Source organism: Pollachius pollachius (genome assembly GCF_949987615.1).
Source record: "Pollachius pollachius genome assembly, chromosome: 6".
Taxonomy (NCBI): domain Eukaryota; kingdom Metazoa; phylum Chordata; class Actinopteri; order Gadiformes; family Gadidae; genus Pollachius; species Pollachius pollachius.
In genome coordinates this window covers 16,081,573-16,101,120 of record NC_136939.1, presented here as the reverse complement: position 1 = coordinate 16,101,120, position 19,548 = coordinate 16,081,573, and the positions used below count along the sequence as shown (strand labels likewise).

General features: G+C 42.5%; 1 protein-coding gene across 1 annotated transcript in view; it reads left to right on the top strand.

The window, feature by feature from the left end:
• Positions 1-19,548, top strand: part of fstl4 (follistatin-like 4) — a gene marked incomplete at both ends in the record, with an annotated part of 169,580 nt that overhangs the window by 111,300 nt on the left and 38,732 nt on the right. Inside the window, 2 exons of the mRNA XM_079737567.1 lie at positions 3,162-3,355; positions 5,920-6,040. Coding sequence (XP_079593693.1) covers positions 3,162-3,355; positions 5,920-6,040 — 315 coding nt within the window. The remainder of the gene's footprint in view (positions 1-3,161; positions 3,356-5,919; positions 6,041-19,548) is intronic.

Sequence of the window (19,548 nt, the reverse complement as noted above, 5' to 3'; positions counted from 1 at the left end):
GAAGTACCTCTGTTCCTTTTAATAGGCACCATACCTCATTTCATTAAGTTTCATATACACATTTCCTGTGTGTTTGTGTGTGTGTGTGTGCTTGATTGCTTAATAATGCATTTGTGTGCTTATAGATTCCTCTAATGCATGCATTGCATATCTATGATTGCTAGCAGTGCAAATGTTACATCAAAGTACAAAAAGCCGAGCTTCCTCACAGGAAATCCAAGAGACTTTCTCCATTCAGCACTGTGTATTCTGTGACATTTCACAGTACGGAAATGGGACAATTTAAATACAAAAACGCTCCACTAAAATCATAATGACCAATGACAGGCCGCCGCCTTGATGATTTGGGGTGCAGAGGCCAAATTCTTGCAGCGACTCGAATCGTTTTGATGGACAAGGTTAAGCTCACTATGCAGATCCATCCAACTCAATGTCGCATTGGCCATCGTTCATGCAAAGAGCACGTGTTAGCCAGCAGTTGTTAAACAGCAACTAGCAAGTGCAGTATCGCTCATGAACCTGTTTTTTCCGGAGCAGTTCTCCCTGCTAATGCCCTCGACTGAACCCAGCAGCCCGCCAGTCCCTCTGAGTAGCGATTAGCTCCCGCGGTTGTGAAAGTCCTCAGAGCAGATTAACCCGTGGACTCCGTGCCCCTCTCCTCAAAGGAGGGGCAGTGTTCTTGGCTTCTGCAGCAGCCGGCCGTTTGCTGGGTGGTAGAGGTGGTAGATTTCACCCTTTAGCATCCTCCCTTGCTAGCTTCTCACCACTCGGGATCAGGTATCCCACCAACACCAACCCCTGGGTTTCTAAAAGTTAGAAACCCCCCATATTGCTTGCAGGGCGGGGGTTGTCTGGGTCTACCACTCACAGCATGTGATATAATAATAATGTGACCCCCCCCAACCCACACACACACACACACAAACACACACGCACACACACACGCACGCACGCACGCACGCACACACACACACACACACACACACACACAAATACATAATTTCCACTTCCGAGAGCAGGGAGACAAACAATTTATGATAAAACTAAGGACTAAAACGAATTAATTAGAGAAAATTATTCACATGCACATTATCACAGTAGACCCATGGTGAATCTGAAAGGCCGGTTTGTTGTCTTGTTGCTGCGTGGGTTTTTAATTCCCCCCAGCTAGTGACTGGCAGATCAACAGGGATCCTAAATGAGACTGGAATTCGTTTTCACACTCTTTAAGGATTGCTCATAATTAATTAGAGCTCCCTCCCAGCCTCCAAACACGTCATGAGCGACCAGCCGCACAGCAACACAATAAAGGATATGCGCTTCTTATTCGGGAATGTGTGAATATAATCAGGGAAATCTAAAATGAAAACATACAATCAAATGTTTTTGTTTTTATATATATATATATATATATATATATATATATATATACGGTATTTCAGAATGTTTGTAAACAATTAATGAGACGCCCATAGCACCTTGCAAGAAGAAAATCATTAATTCAAGCCATTTACTCTGTTTCTCGATCGCTCTGCCCTGGTCAAATGACATGGAAGGGTTGTTGTGACGTCATGGTGAATTGTCGTATATATCTAGGATGTTGGATGTTAGGATGTTAAGATAATGATAACGTAATCTAATATAAAAAAACAAAAACATTTCAAGGATATGGCAACTGCTTACAGAAAGACACTTCAGATTCAAGATAACCAAAGCCGTGATTCAGACTTAATTCATTTAGCAATTAGGAGTTTAACTCTGTGTAACACCATGAGAACAAAGCAAACAGGTTGTTCACATTTTAGCAGCAATTTTCCTGCATGACAGCTCCTGCTGTTGTATGTGGTTAAAAGCATTCTCTGGAACAAACTGCATTTCACTGTCAGTCGGAGAAAAGCTTGGACACCACGGATTTGGTCGGCTTAGCTCAGGAGGTAGAGCAGTTGCCTTATAACCGAAAGGTCGCTAGTTCGATCCCCAGCTCCTCCAAACTGATTGTTGATGTGTCCCTGAGCAAGACACTTAACCCTAACTGCTCCTGACGAGCTGGCTGTCGCCTTGCATGGTTGACTCTGCCGGTGTGTCAATGTGTATATTAACCGATGTAAGTCGCTTTGGATAAAAGCGTCTGCTAAATGCCCTAATTCTAATTGTAATTTGGATTTCGGCTTAATTCAACCATGGCACAATACAATAGTTCCCTCTCGGACATGTAATGCTAACAAGTCTGCATTAGTCAAAGCACAAAGCTAATGAGGAGACAAGAGTATTCTAGCAGAAATGGGAAGACATTGGGACCTTAAAAGTAGCAATCTTAAAACAATATGTATATGATTATAGCATCTCTCAGAGATAGTAATTAATTGGTAGTTAATTAAGTAAATTAACCGTGTCTGATCGGAAATTAGGGCTTTTCTTTGTTAAGACAAACCGGATTACAAATTTCAAATCCAAACACAACTATGATCTTTTAAGTATTATCTTAATTATATATATTTTCATAGTAAGTGTTTTTTCTCAAATGGCTACATACAGCGCCCGACCTAGCCATGACCAAAACATACCTGATTTAACTATATAACGTTGCCGTGCGTGATCAATCATGACTCAAGGTGATTGGCTTATTATTGGGGTGTTCACCACACAGTATGAAATACACTAACTTCAATAAGCTACAGCGGCTCCATCATGTGAGTCTAGAGTGATTAATCACTGGCTTGGCCATGTGAGTTTACAGTAATTGGTAACCAACTTGACTACGAAGCCATGATGGTGAATAGACTCCACACTTAAATCAACTTTACGGAATCAAACAAAATCAATTGACCATCGATTTTGTGAAAATTAAAATAAAAAAGAGCGGGTTGACTTGAAGATTGCTAGTTCGAAATCTGTCTCCTCCTAGCTTAGCGTCGAGCTGTTCCTGAGCAAGACACCCGACCATGACGGCTCCCTGTGAGCTGGTGTCCATTTGCATGGTTGACACCGCCGTCAGTGTGTGAATGTGTGTATGAATGGTCGATTCGGACAAAAGCGTGTGCCGAGAGCCCTAAACGTAAATATAAATGAACAATGTAGGACTCTGGACCCGAGACGACCTTACCACACCTAGCGATGACCCTAACAGTCCTGCTCTGCGTTCTTCCCCTCGGCCTGTGCAGGAGACGTGTGCACCATGTCCGAGTACAACCGGCTGAAGAGCATGCTGCTCAACATACAACCCCAGGTGCTGGGCGGGGACGGGCAGCAGAGCCAGCAGAGGGACATGGAGCACAAGAGAGCCCTGGTGGACGCCATGTTCCAGTACCTGGACGTGGACCAGGACGCGCGGCTGGGCAGCGAAGAGCTGGAGAAGGTGGGCTTCATGGGACCGGACGGCAGGGTGACTGGTCCGAGAACACGGGGTGTCCGATGATTGTGGTTTCAGAACCAAAACATTGAAAGCGATCACGGCTGTAGGTATCCCTGATGTGTCCTTCACCTCTACCTGGTCCTCTATGGAGCCTCTACCTGCTCATGTCGCTAAATGACTAAAGGATAAAAGGTACAGATAGACATACAGACAGACAGACAGACACAGTCATTGAATAGGAGGACTGTGTGTGAGATATGTAAAAGGCTGATACCTCTGCCATTTCCTACAACATGTACAGTATCCATGGTGACTATGAAAAATGGGTTTTAGGCGAGAACATTGTTTGAAAGTTAATTGCAATACAGGCAATTACAATATTGCAACATAAATAAGAATAGATTTCACATGAGTAATGACCTTTTCATCCTATTGCTACATTTCTAATGATGACACACTTAGTTTGTGTGCTGACAGAGATCAGACAAGCTTCTTTTGGCCTAGTTTTTTCTGTGGAAAAAAAAAGAAAAAATGAAATACATAATGAAAAACGTTCGCTGGGGTTCGAAACAGAGATCCGAGTGAAGATTTGGAGTCCTATCACATCTGGAAATTATTAATGCTGATCCGTTGCCAAGAAGTCTTTATAAAAGGCAGTCCAATCCTTTAGGAATTCATGAATTCTGTTTAAGCAGGATAATCCTTTTAAGATCAAAGCAAGTAGGGGAAATAAGGGAGTTTTAAAGATGAAAAATGTTGGATGTTAAATGTCATCATTTAGGTTTGTAGTTTGGGGTCTATCTCTATTAACAGATGGCCTTAAAGTGGAATGTCACTGCGCCTCAGCGTTGAAATGTGTTATTCTCATGCCCACGGAGAGATCAGCTGGTATCAGTGTACAACTGTTCCCTGACTCCCACAGGCACCAGAGGAAAGGGGTTTGTCACGTCCCACTAATCAGCCCGTTCACATGTGCAAGAAGGAATATCGGAGGAGATGAAAGTGTATGAGTACTAAATGTTTAAGAATATAATCTGGCTAGCATGGAATTAGATGTGATGCTATTAGCCTTCTCGCTGCCATGCGCGTCAATGCTATGATCTCAACGCCCGGCTATGCAAGGAAATTACTGAAATGACTACTAAGTGCTCATGTCACACGGGTGGTTTAAAGTGAAGATGTGCTTTCCCAAGGAGGCCCATGGATCATAGTTGTTTAATTTACAGAAATATTTCACATATGCTGTTATTTACAATAAATGTATCCGTTTACAGATGCACAAGGCCAAGCCATTATGGTTGTTTCACCTTCCTTTTCCACTTCAGTAAAAATTATGGCTACATCAAATGCATTATATAAAGCACTCCATTATAGCATTTAATCAAACATAGTGTAAGGCATGACTTTGGGATTTGCAGTTCATATTTAGGATATATCTTTTGGTATGGAATATAAAAATAAATATAGCCTTAGTGGTAACTTCCACCAACCAAATTTTTAAGGAATTATTGGAAAGAAACATGATTTCAGCAATAGAATGACCATCCTTTTGTCCCAGATACAGCCGAACAATAAGTTGTGTATCTGTATCCTACTTTCAAAACACAGTTCTACATTGTGTATCTGTATCTGGTTTCACGAATAAAAATAAATTAGCAAAAACCAAAGAAGCAGATTTTGGCTGAATTAAATAGTAATTGTTAATATGCATATTGAATAAGAAATTAGAATTTTAATTCATGGCCTGTGATTTTATTAATATTATTGTATTTTATACTATATAAAGGAAAACGCAATTCACAAATAAATAGTATGCCTGGATACATAGAGAACATAATAACAATGCTCTTCAAGTAAATAAAGCCTCTTAATATTAACCTTCTGCTTTGGCAGGCTGAGCCATCGTCTTGACAACGAGGTGTAGAATCTAAACATTGTTTCATAGCCCGCGAGACCCTTTATAACAAAACCTCAAAAAGGAAGAACCTCCTAAATAAATTTCTCCTTCTTCTTGATCTTAACACTTAATATGGATTACACTTCCATGGAGTCCGAAAGTGACATTTTGTGGAGTAAATAAAAATGGTGTGCTAGCTCCCCTTTAAGAATGTCAGAGTTAAATTGTCCAGGAACTGCATAATGAGATTGTTTCAAGGCCGGATAGAATATGTGTGGAGGGAGAAAACCCTAGTGTTGAATGTAACCAAGACAAAGTAAAGGTTACGATAGGTAGGGACTTCATGTAGCTGTATATCCTGATGACATTTATCAATGACTGGGTGGTTGTGTGTGTGTGTGTGTGTGTGTGTGTGTGTGTGTGTGTGTGTGTGTGTGTGTGTGTGTGTGTGTGCGTGCGCGTGCGTGCGTGCGTGCATGCGTGCGTGTCTCTGTGTGCATGTGTGTGTGTGTGTCTCTGTTTGCCTGTGTGTATGTATGTTTGACTGTGTGTGTGTGTGTTTAATGTGTCTGTGTGTTTGTGTGTGCGTGCGGGTGTGCGTGTGTGTGTGTGTCTCCATGTGCATGTGTGCTTAATGTGTATGTGTGTGTGCATGTACGTGCGCGTCCAGATCTCCATGAAGGAGCATCTGGAGGACAGCCTGCTGGAGTGCACCATGCAGGACCTGCTCCGCTACGACGACTACAACAACGACGGACACCTGACGCTCCACGAGTTCTACACCGCCTTCCGTAAGTCCTTCCACTCCCTATGTGTTTGCTCCGGGTCTCTTCCGCTCATGTTGAAGCCATGGATTGGTCGTGTGTCCCAGGCCCTCTCAGTCGACTACCAACCTCACAGCCTCTGCAGTCCATACTGAAAAGCTTATTGTGTTGCTTTGTTGTCAAGAATCACTGTTTAGGGATAGCCATTATGCGGGCGTTAACTTCTATCATGGCAGCGAGAAAAAGTGTCCATCCATCCGTCTATCGACATTATCATTTAAACATCTTCAAATGATCAACCTGCTGATCCATGACTTCTAGTCAACCTTAGCGTTTGTGACTTCCTCAGATGTTGATAGGGGTTAGGTTGGGGTGGCAGAGGGGATAAATCAAGCCTTTATCGGTGGCAGGTGCCCGTTATGGAAGCTTCTGGCTCCAGCCCTCTCTGGTCCATTAGGCTACACCAGTCATTTAGCCCCTAATGACTGGGTTTTACTGGTTGGAGCGGATTCTGCCACATATACATCGTATTTCGCCTTGGATGATGTCTGTGTGTGTGCAGTATTTATGTACTTCCAAGTTTGCCTGCGGCTGTGTGTGTGTGTGTGTGTGTGTGTGTGTGTGTGTGTGTGTGTGTGTGTGTGTGTGTGTGTGTGTGTGGAGGAGGTGGGTGAGGTTTGTCAAGGGGTTGTAATGTTGTACAAACAGGTAAAAGGCAGGTTTGGGACTACTAAAGGCAGCCATTGATCAGATGAAGCTCAAAGTTAACTGGGGGGCCGTGGGGGTCTGCAGAATAGATCACCCCCTCGGGGAGTAGTTAATTCAGAGTGGCACATCTGCTGCTCTGGGCCATGATCATGATGATGTTCTTAGATTTGTGTGTTTGTGTCTGTGTGAGTGTGCGTGTGTATCATTTAGCCACATATTCCATGGAGAGGAATTTGTACTGAGAACACTCTTAAGATGATTGTTTTCACATTGATTCCCCCCAAATTCAAGCTTTTATTGGCTTCTGGGCCATTCTCTGTAGCCATCTCTCGCCCCCTCGCTCTCAATCGCGCTTTCGCTCTCTCGCTATCACTTTGTTGCGAGGAAATTAGCACAAAATCGAAGCAGATTCCACTTTAACTGCCTTATTCTCTGTTTAGTTTTTGTCTTCAGTTTTTGGGTGAAAGCTGTGAGGATCTAACTACGAGTCGTTTTCAATGATAATATGGTGATTGATGTTACAGTCTGTGTATAATCGGGTTGGCATTTATTAAAGCAGCTGGCGCAAACCAACAAGTAGATTACCGGGACAACAGTACAATTAGTGTTTAATTCCTAAACCACCAAGAAGGAAAACCCACATGATAACCAGCATGGCGAGGGTCCTTGCTGCGTAACACTTTGGCTTTAATTAACACACCCCGGCATGAAAGCGAGGAGCGGGCATATGCCGGATTAAAGCCGATTTTATCATGCCCTCAACAAACACAAACACACGATAAGTGTGAGGGGAAAATGATCCGTTCACAAATGCCACCAAACACCACAGTCAGGTAATCACGGCACACCTGAACCAAATCACCGGCTAATTGCATCCAACTTAGGCCAACAATCACAGTCTGCCTTAACGGATTCAGCCACAAAACTGTCCCTCTTTATAATTGATTTATTCTTTTATTACTGAAAAGAACAAAGAAAAAATGAAAGTTGATATTCAAAGTATCTCGAGTGTAGCCGGAGATGCCAAAGCAATTATCTTTTTTTACAGCAGAGTCCCACTAATGAATAAGAATTCTTGTCATGAGTAAAGGGCACACCATGGAAGTGCCACATGAAGGCCCTTACATCCATCCTGCTTTCATAGCCCTGTTATTCCCATTTATTCCATCTTTCAGCTTGGTTTTAAATTCCAATTTTGGTTGGAATCTCTTCAAATAGAGCAGCATGAAGCACATTTTAGTTACTACATCTATTCTCCCTAGTGTTCAATTTGTTTCTAGATAAATTAACATTGGTATGAGGCACATTACCTTAGAGTTTTATGAGAGTCTAATAAGCCCTTGGTGAATGGTACTAGAATAACTTTGAAAGTAACTATACAGAAATTGGGTAGAGAACCATAATTATTTTGTTTTGGATTTTTAGGCAGGAGGCAAACAAAACACAGATTTTTTCTTTTTCTTAATTACAGAAATTAAATCATGTTTTCGGCAACAGCAAAAGTTGCCGGCAGCAAACCTTACTGATCAAAGACTGGAAGGAATGGGATGAGGAAAAAAGTGATTAAAAGAACAGAGAGAGGGAGATGGTTGGAAACAAAGTGGAAAGAAATGGGTTTAAAAAGAAAGGAGAGAGTGATTGATTGAGAGTTGATTTAGTCTCCCATTTCCTTTTTTCAATTTTCAACGGTCACCTTCTCATCACTCCTTTGCCCTTTCTTTAATCCCTTTCTTTAGTTTCTTTCCTCCGTCCCTCAATCTCGGTTTCTTCTTTGTTTGGTTTAATACTCTTCATTCTCCTTTTTTTTAAGCTCCGTTCCCCCTCCCTGTGTGTGTTCTATCGATTTCCCTCCACCCCTTCCCTTACCTCTGTGTCTCGCTCCTACTCACCTCGCCGTCTCTATCCCCCTGCAACTGTCTATTCAGGCTGAATTCCACCGCAATTGTATTTGTTTTCCATGGCTCCTGCTAATGGTGACATTAGAGCTATCACTGCTAGCCGCTAAACACTGCCAATGAAGATACTCAACACTTCTGTTTATTTAATCAAGAGGGTGGAATGGAGACGAGAGAGGGGTGGGGGGCCGGGAGATGGTTTGGCAAAATATTCAGAGCAGCATAGGGTAGGATAGGATTTGTGTATTTGCTGGAGGCCTTTACCATCTGCTGCTTTCCTCAACTGTCCTTTAATGTGGCCTCTGCCCTCCACTGTCTTCTACTGTTCTCTACTTCTCCTATGGTCCCTTACTGCCCTCTTCTTTTTCCTATGTTCCTACTACTGTACTGTCCTCTATTGTGTTAGACTGTACACTATATTCTACAGTTTGCTACTGTCTTTGACTGTATCCTACTAGTTTTTACCATCTCATATTGTCTTACAGTGTATCATATGGCTTCTGTCTTTGACTGTGTCCTTTTATCCTTTATTGTCTCCCACTGCCCTCACCTATACTTAAATGTGCCCTACTACCCTCTACTGTCCTTTACACCACTAGTTTAGAGCAAGAGTTCTCCAGGCCATTAAAAAAGCTCAGTTCACATTCTGGTTCTCTTTGTCGATTTGGCTGGCTTCGATCCTGTTGGAAGTCTATTCCAAACAATTAAAAAATGTCAGGACCAATCAGCCCTCAGGCAACTGAGTTTAATTTCATGGCGAACAAGGTCTGCCAAACAACAATTGCGGCACCTAAGGAAAGTGTACTAATCAAAACTATTTGTTTGCAAAGCAAGTTTAACAGAACTCTACACAGGGGCTTTTCTCAGAGGAGATTATGTTTTTGCTTAACTTTAAACCGGATTCGACAAGTGAGAAGAGAGCTCAAGCTCTCTTTCAAAATAAGGCTGCAGCAATATTTTGAAATTAATTACTGCCCAGCCAAGGGCAGACCGAACCATTGCGAAATGCAATAGTGAATATCAGGATACTCTCACGAGGCAAGGAGATCACAACCTGCTGTGAAAATCCTGTGCAATGCAGTTGCATCAACCGACTCATTTTGCCACAAACTAATTTCACTTTAATTAGCGTATATATCGTTTCATTTTTTATTTGTTATAATTAATTGATATCGTCGGTAATATGTATAACTTGCAATACGACACGAACGATGCATTGAAGTCTTTTATTATTCCCTCTACTTATTTTCCAGTGATTTAATGAATTGCTTCATAATCATTTAAAATGCTCTCAAGCTTTAATAAAGAGAAAGAAAGAATATGGGGAAAGAGAAGCACGATAAAAGATAAAAGACGCAAGAGGAGGAGAGGCAGAAAGAGGAATGTGGAAAAGAGTGAGTGAGTGTGTGTGCGTGTGCGTGTGTGTGGGTCAGTCTGTCTGTCTATGTGTGTGTGTCTGTATGTGTGCGTGTGTGTGTGTGTGTGTATGCGTGTTAATCTGCTCTAATCAATAAGGGCATCTTTATCACAAGGAGATTACACTTCTATCATGTAAATCCACACGTACAACCCCCCCCAACACACACACACACACACACACACACACACACACACACACACACACACACACACACACACACACACACACACACACACACACATATACACAAAACCAAACATACAAACACCCCTCACAATGCCCTATAACAGGTTTCACATAGTATTTTTAATAATGTATTACAGTAAACTTGGCTTGGATTTAAACAAGAAATAAAATGGATTAGCATTCAAATTCAATCTCAAAGAAAGCATTGTACCACTTTTCTTACCACTGATCGTACATTTTGTTTTGTTGGTATAAATACTATTAACTCCCATTCTCCCCAAACTATCCCTAATCAATAGTGAGCTGATGGTTTGTACAGGTTCTCTCTCTCTCTCTCTCTCTCGCGCTCTCCATCTCACTCAATTTTGCCTTGTCATCCATGTCCATCCTTTATCTGTGCACCTGATCCTGATAAATCAGGTCTCTCTTCTTTACACAAAATGCTTTTTGTCATCTAAAAACAACACCAAGATCCAAATTATTGCTCGCTGTGGAAAGTGATTTTCAGATCTTACTACCTTGGGGTCTAGTTCACTTTTGTTCTGTTGTGTTTATACTGTAGTGGTTCTCTTCAGCTACCCACACATTGTTCATTGCTTTAACACTTTTGTTTTTATTCTCTCACCTTTTCTCCTTGTTCTGTGCTTTTTAATAACACACACAAACAAACAACCACACACTCACAAACAACCATACGCAAGCGCTTACACAAACACACACACTTTCTGCCCTTTTAGAAATTTCACCATTTCCTACATCTCATCAATTTATTTTTCATCCTACCTTCTACTCTCTCCTCCTCTCCTATCCTCTGGCTCCCTTTCCCCTCCTCTATCCTCTCTCCTCCCCTCTCCTCCTCTCCTCACATCTGGTCTCCTTTCCACCTCTTCTCTCCTCTCTCCTACCCTCTCCTCCTCTCCTCTGGTCTCCCTTCCACCTCCTCCTCCTCCTCCTCTTAACTCTCTTCTCCCCTCTCCCTTCCATCTCCTTTCTCCTCCCCTCTCCTCCTCTCCCTTCCACCTCCCCTCTCCTCTCCCCTCCATCTTCTCACCTCTTCTGGTCTCCTCTCCTCTTCTCCCTCTTTCCCCTCTGGTCCCCTAACTGCTGAACCCGCCTTCTCTCTCCTCTCCCCTCCTCTCTCCTTTCCTCTCCTCCTTTAGTCTCCTAACTGCTCCTCTGAATGTCTGACTCCTTATAATGGATTCCTGGGTAATTGCCAGCCAGTGTGTGGGCCGTGTTGGCACCACTTTGATTGTGAATGGTATCCTGGATAATTGCCCAATGTCAGGTTACCGCGGTAGCAGGTAAGCAGGTTACCTTGGTTACTTCCATACCACCTCTTCTATTATGCACCATTACAGCCCTAGAGAGACGGACAGAGAGAGAAGTCTGCATGACCAAGCACTGAAATTCTCAATTATTCCTTGCCACTATTACAATTGTGTGTGTGTGTGTGTGTGTATGTGTGTGTGTGTGTGTGTGTGTGTGTGTGTGTGTGTGTGTGTGTGTGTGTGTGTGTGTGTGTGTGTGTGTGTGTGTGTGTGTGTGTGTGTGTGTGTGTGTGTGTGTGTGTGTAAATGGCTGTCTGTAAATGTGGAAATCCAAGCCTTCTTTCTACTTTCAATCTATTCTCTAGTCTTTCTAAAGGGCTCTTGTACGTACTGCTAAAAGACAGATGGTCCTCATTCCCGCAGCCCTCCTATCTCCTTCTTATTGCTCATTGTCGACTCAAGTGAGGATCTTAAAGGCGGCCACCAATAACCACATTATTATTATTGCACACACACACACACACACACACACACACACACACACACACACACACACACACACACACACACACACACACACACACACACACACAGACACACACACACACACACACACACACATGCACACCCAGGCTAACCCAGAAGCCTTCACACACATGCCACCGGATACGCATACGCACACACACACACACACACACACACACACACACTCTTATACACAAGCCTTCACGACATGCATGCACACACACATGCCTTGTGGTCAATCAGTTCGCTGCTCGGAGAAGAATGATGAGAAAAGCCAAGCAAGTTTCCATGGCAACAGTGGCTTTCTGTTTAGTCTTTTAATAATTCCTCGCTTTTTAAGTCAACCACCTGATACAGCTTATTTCATGAAGATAAATAAAGGTATTAGGACAGAGATGCAAATTAGAGAGGAGAACCAAGAGAGAGAATGCAATGCACAGCTGATGAAGAAAATATGGTATGGAAAAGAAGAGTAGCAAGGATTATTTACAAGAGAAAGTCATTTTTACTGAAAGAGTAGAGTGGAGTAGAAATGACGGTAATCAGTTAATTAGACTAAAGTCAAGGCACACTGATATTTTTATTCGGTGCATGCATTGGAATATGAAAACACAAAACTAAATATGGATCATGGCTGCAAAAATATTTCCTTTTTTTTTATGCCAGCCACTATTCCTATTCCTCTTCTTACTTCTCCCACACTGTATTTATTTATACCGCACCCTCTCTAGGCTTTTTGAACTGGGGCAGTTCAAAAGCCTAGATAAATATTCCCAATAAAATTATAGTTTATCAGGACACACTGGAAGACAATTTGATGGTTGCACAGGTTGCAGCAAAAGTGTTGATGTACTATTACACCTTTAGCCTGCTAGATAGGGGCCAAGGTCTATAGTACAGTTAAAGGATTTGCTAATGAACAACTTTGACGATTAGAATCTACAATAGAAAGACATTAAGTTGAAATCTTCTTCAATAGTCAAATCACCGTGTTGGGATAACAGTGTGTGTGCAACGACATGGCGTTCCACCAGGGGTAGGGGGTGATAAATGAATGATACCACAGCATTGATGGTTTCTAGAAGGAAAAGCCTTATAACCTAAACCAAAAGGTTGTACAATGTTTCTTTGTTTCTTTTCTTCTGTGTGAAATTTGCTGTTATGTTTTGCGCTTAAAAAATGTCCTTATTGTTGGATAACCAGCCGTGGCAGTGGCACCATACAATAATTTTCCTCCAAAGTAGAGCCGTGAGTCTGTAGGGATACACAATATCAAGTATACAACTTCAAACATTTAGAAGCATTTCGAAACCATTAAACAGTCAAATGCAAACTGTGTCAACAGCAGCTTTTCACAGATCATACCACTGGTGGAAAGGATTGTCTCCGTTGGAGCTTGTACTGCATCTTCATTGTTCTGCTTGAACAGTTCTGCTTGAATTGAACGGTGCCTAATTTGTTCTGTACGCTAAAACGTATCGTTCACAAGCAGTTCAAACCGTTATCAGTCAGAAGCTGCTACAGTCTCTTTATCGATACAGGGTTTGTCATAATCTGATGTGAATGTTGTGTTTACTCAGGCAGAATGGAGCTCTCCATCGCCACAGAGACCAGCCACTTGAATTCATGATGTATGATATGAAATAAAGATTATTATTTTAGCCTAAATTGTCGTTATATGGTGAAAAGTTATTTTGATCATAGAGAAGGTCCTTTAGCGGAGAAGCTGGGCCACCCCTACAGGCAGCTGGGTTTAAACCACACGAAAGTCACATATATATATATACATATATACACATATTAAATGTTTATCATGTCAAATATAGATGTAAGCACACAGCCCATGGCTTATAAAAACCTTCCTGCGATTTGGCATTTGATCAAGAAAGTCACCAGTCCATATGAAAAGGCTTTTTATGAGCTAGCACGCAATCCCTGGGGACGATTACTTACCAAAAGAAGTTTGATGATAAAGTTTATATTGTGTATAATGAAATTTCCTTTCATTAAAAACAGCACAGAAAGACATCATTATACTATTAATATAATTTGCTTTTTTATTGTTTGCTGTGACTCACTCTTGTTCTGTCTCTCGCTCTCGCTCCTATTCCTTGTCAGGGGATCACGGTTCTATGCAATCTGCTCTCTTCTTTCTGAGGCACTATAGTGTGACTCAAGTCACACAATACTTTCACATTAGAGTCATAGACACACTGACTTCAGGCAGGATGAGAAATAATGAGCTTGCCCATCTTCATTGTGTTCATGGTTGGCCAAACATCAAATTGGATCATTGGATTTAAATAGAGCACACGTGTAGAGCACCGGTTCTATTTAAATCACCAACAAACTCGACGAACCATGAGTCAGTGTGATGTGTCCATGAGTGAGTGAGAAAATGACACATGTGTGTAAAAAACAAGAAAAGCATGGCTACTGGCTGCTACGCTGCTTAATTCAGAAGCGAGCCTTGGTCTAGGAGAAATTAAACAGCTCTTAAAAAGCGCTGGCCACCCTTAGGTGTTTCACATTATGCTTAATGTTTGTGTTTGATAGTCTATAAATACTAGGGTGCCAACATGTCTATGACGTGTGGTGTATGAGGTATTAGTTGGGATAATCAACGGTGTCGCATACACGTAAACCATTAATAATATTTTTTTTGTTCATGAGTTGGGGCATCACACAGCAAAAACAATCTCAACTCCACCATTCGGTTAAGGGGTGGGACAGTGGTCTCTGTACATGCTCAATGTGGCGGAATGTCTTCCAAATTACCATTGTGATGCATTTATCTGAAGCACTTGACAACGTGTCCGAGCGTCATCAAAGCAGAGGCCTGACAGACAGAAATCTGGAAGCTCATCAGAAGATCATTAGGACACGACTTCTTAGCGCGACATGCCCCCCCCCAGACGGCTAATATCTCCCCGAATTACACGCTGCAAATAATCCTCTCCGTCCCCGCCCCGGCCTGCCTCTCATCTATCTCTCCATCTGTCCCTCCTTCATTTCTGCTCCCTTTGAATTTCACATTTGCTCCTTTAATTAACCGTACAGATGCAAATCTGGGCATGGTGGAAGGAGAGCGGGGGTGGGGCAGGGGGGCTGCAGGGGGAAGGGGTGGGGAAGCGGTTCCAGAGGAAGGGGAAATAGGCGCGGGGGCGTTGTACTTTGATTTAACCCATTACCGTTTTCAATATTCCCATTTTATTCTTTTCTTCACTGTCTTCCTTTCCTCCCTTCCTTGAGTTATTTTGTGTGTCTCTCTCTCTGCCCTCCAAGGGGCTCGTGAGGGCGGGGCGGGAGAGTCAGGAGGGCTTGGTGCTTCTCAGGCTGTGGCCCCGCGGCTCTCAGCGACGCAGCATGGGGTCTGCTTTTATCTCTCCTCCCGCCTCAAATAATTCAATATCAGGCCTCCCTCGACTCGCAGCCGCTTCCACGACAACCACCTACCGCTATCCCTTACCCACACGCAAACACATGCACACACATGAACACAAGCAGGCATGCGCACACACACACACACACACACACACACACACACACACACGTACAAACGCATGACCATGCACGCACACACGCACACACACACACACACATGCAGGCACAGGCTTGCTCACACACACACACACATGCACACACGGTGGCACGCAAATACACACACACACACGCATGCACAAACGCAAGAACGCACGCACACACGTACACACACGAAGGCACAGGCATGCTCACACACATACGCACACACACACACACACAGACACAAAAAACAAGCAAGCGCATACTCACACACCCACAGACACACATTCAGACACACACTTGGTGTCGAGATATGTTCTCTCTCGCCCACTTGTTCTCTAGCCCATTCTCTGTTCCCTCTCTCTCTCTAATGCTACTTGTATGCATATTTGGGTTCATATGTATTTCAGAGCGTCTAAGTGAGTGTGTACGTGTGTGTGTGTATGTGTGCGTGTGTAGTTGCAAGCAGGTGCTCTTTGTGCATTGCTGTACTCTACTCCTATCTCCTATCTCCTCGATCTCTTAAACTTCCCTTCAGCTCACACCTTCAACTCCTGCTCTGCTGGAGACAGAAGACCAAACAGGCTGGCTGTAGACTCACACCAAACAACACAGAATACAGTGTTAAATTGCAATTACACCTTTCCCCAGATGCACCACATTGTGATTTGTGGCAACTGTTAGATGCGTTCACATGGTCGTATTTTGTGAGTGTGTGTGTGTGTGTGTGTGTGTGTGTGTGTGTGTGTGTGTGTGTGTGTGTGTGTGTGTGTGTGCGTGTGTGTTTGGAGGTGAGCGCAATTAAAGATAAATCAAATGGCGAGGAACAATGTTCTGCATTGTTAAACATCTGTTTAGTGTAAATCATTGGTATACAGATGGCTTGTTTAGAGTGATGATGTCTGTGTTTTAATGAAGGAGTTTTTTCATCGGCACTGTTGGCCTTGATGAAGTCCTAGACACACCTAGACTTAAGACTCAAGAGATGAACAGGACAACAAAACACTTAAGAGAGAGAGAAAGACGCACATAGAGAGAGAGAGCACCAGAGAGTGAGAGAGAGAATGAGGGAGAGAGAGAGCACCAGAGAGTGAGAGAGAGAATGAGGGAGAGAGAGAGCACCAGAGAGTGAGAGAGAGAATGAGGGAGAGAGAGAGAGAGAGAGAGAGAGAGAGTGGAGGAATCAACAGCCACCAGAAGTGTTTGTTGTTCTCACACGCACACACAGATACACAAGACTCACACACAACTCAAGCTCACTGTGTTGACAGCAAATATTCACACACAATCATCTTCCTCTCACAACCAAAACTTCCCATCTTTCTACATTCATTTATTTTAACCTGAAGCGTGTTCAGGTTCCCTCCTGCAAAGGCTGATGTTATTTCGCAATGTTGTATGTTGTATTTAAATTGTATTTTTCGTATTGTTCCTGCATATAAATAATGATTCAATCTGAATGAAAGAATGCATTAGTACAATGGGTTAATAGAGCTAGTGGTGTGTTACTCTCCACTCTAATCACTTTTGCTTTTGGACACGCACATATTTAAATGGAATGTAAAAATAAGGAGGCAGGTGAGGTCTAAGAGGCCTTGTTTATTTCTAATAATAATAATGAATAATAATTGATCATTTTTTCGTATTCTCCAGGGTTTTTCTGCTTAGTAGACTGTTGTGGGCTCCCTGTCTCCCATAGCAACAGCCTTCCCCACCAGCACACTGTTTAAAGCAGAGGCACATGCAGAGTTCAGTACTCAAGTTCAAAATGCTCCCTCTTCCAAGAGGTTGTCAGGGTTTGTTTATTTTTACCACTGTTCAAATCCTAGTTACCAGCAATGTGTGTGATGTACTTCATATGAAGTGCTTTATGCAGTGTAAAAGCAGAAATTATGTATCCCAAAGATGTCTGAAAACAGATGTCTTTATTTTCTAGAACATTTGCCATGGCAGTTTATAGTTTATTCAATCGTCATAGAAAATTGTTTTTCGTATTTCAACCTTAAGTTTGGTCAAACGTACAGTTTACAGGAGGAAGATAGATCTTTCCAGCTACTATTTTTAGCTGGAAATGAAGTTTAATTATAAACTAAAGCAATCGATTGCTCTTATCCTGTTTATTGTAGTTCCTTGCCAGTTAACTAAGATATCAATATATGAGCAAATCATCAATTGAATAAATTGCTCAAATCTGTATGTTGACATGAAATAATCTTGTAATCTCGGTGAAATCTTTTATACAGATTGGTTGTGTTGAAGATTGAAACTCTGATCTATTGTTGACTCTTGAATGCAAACTTTGCAACTAGATGTGTGTCTGGACTCCTTATTCCTGTCGCCATAGTGAGGGGGCACTGTTATCAACGGAGACTACACTTCTGTCCACACTGTGCGCATGCATTCGAGACATTAACAATGCAAGGCTCCGTGCAGATGGACATTACACTTTATTCATTCCTTTTTTTCCCAAAGCTGGAAGGGGAATTTTTTGAAGGCAATGTCAGCTGAGTGATCAGACCCTGCCTACAACTGGCACTAATCTGAGACCCCCCTACCACCACCACCACCACCACCACCAGCACCCCTACCAGCATGATAGATGAAACCGTCTTCTCCATGGTCTGGTCCATGGGAAGCTTCATCAGAGAGGCTTAACAGATTGGAGATTTGAGCCCAAGGGTTGTGCGGAAAGTCGGGGTCTGGCTAGGGTGTTTAGCTCCAAGCCCGAAGGTGTTTGCTTTGATCCCCAATGTCCACGACCTCACCTGCAGGAATCCTTGAGTATCCAAGGGGCCTACACCTTACCTTCTCTCTAAAGTCCCGATATACTTGATTGGCAACCGAATGGAAGCACTGCATTGGGTTTCCATGGCTGCAGTGTGTGTGAGTGTTAAGCCTAACTAGTCCACCATGGCGCACCCTGGTACGCTCGCACCACCTGACTGATTGCTTCGGTTTTCCTCTTGCCAGCGTCTCATTAAACCAACAGCAAACACATTTCTGAATTCAGTGCAACTCATAGTCACTCTGATGAAGGAGTGTTTTGATAATACATGGTGTACACTTCTAAGAGAATAAAGCATGCAAGAAGTCACTGGAAGTCACTTGTGTGTGCTAAGCGGCAGTTAATAAAGACTTTGTTGGCTAAACACTTGGAGATGTGCAGCCTTCATCTGAGACATACTGGTCCATGCTTTTGACACAATCATACTAATAGAACATTGACAGTCCTCACTGGAGTTCAAGCTTCAATCATGTGGTCGGCATGCTTCATTGTGAATCGAAGAGGACAAGTTTGTCTCCCTAAGCAGCACAATAGTCCCATTCAAATACAGTATTAGTATTATGAATAGTGCTTTCTCTTTTTTAAAGCCAATCAGTGCTCTGGCTTAGCCTTCTCACTTCCTGTTTTTCCCCCTACCCATCCCCTAACCACTTCGTCTCCATAATAATATTTATGTATCCACTTATCTATTTAGTTATATATATCACTGTGTGATATGTGCTTCCAGTTTTCTTGAAGGGCAATACATATTTTAAAGTTTAAGTACAAACCAGCACACATTTAATCTAACTAAGTGTCCCTGGCGACATTTATTAATTTGTAACATAGAAAGTCAATAGTTTATGTATTCATTCATCAGCTTAAATATAGTTGATGAATGAATACATGCATTTTTTACTCCAAAGAGTAGAAAATGCATTTTTACTACTCTTTGGAGTCAGAAGTGTAGTGCTTTGAGGCCCATACACTTAAAATTATATTAGCTGCCACTGCAAACCACTTAACTCCAGCTCCTTACTTTGGCGATGTGATCACGGCATGATGTATAGAGAAGGCTCCTTGGAAGGAAGGTGTACTGACGGCCCTTTGGTGGGAGATGATTACACTGAAGAGGATTCATTCAAAATATGCTTGTTGTGAATACCAGTGTGGAGATGTGTTTCATAGCGGCTGGCTGTGATGAATGTTAAACAGAGACCATCATACTGAAGTTTAGTTTTAAG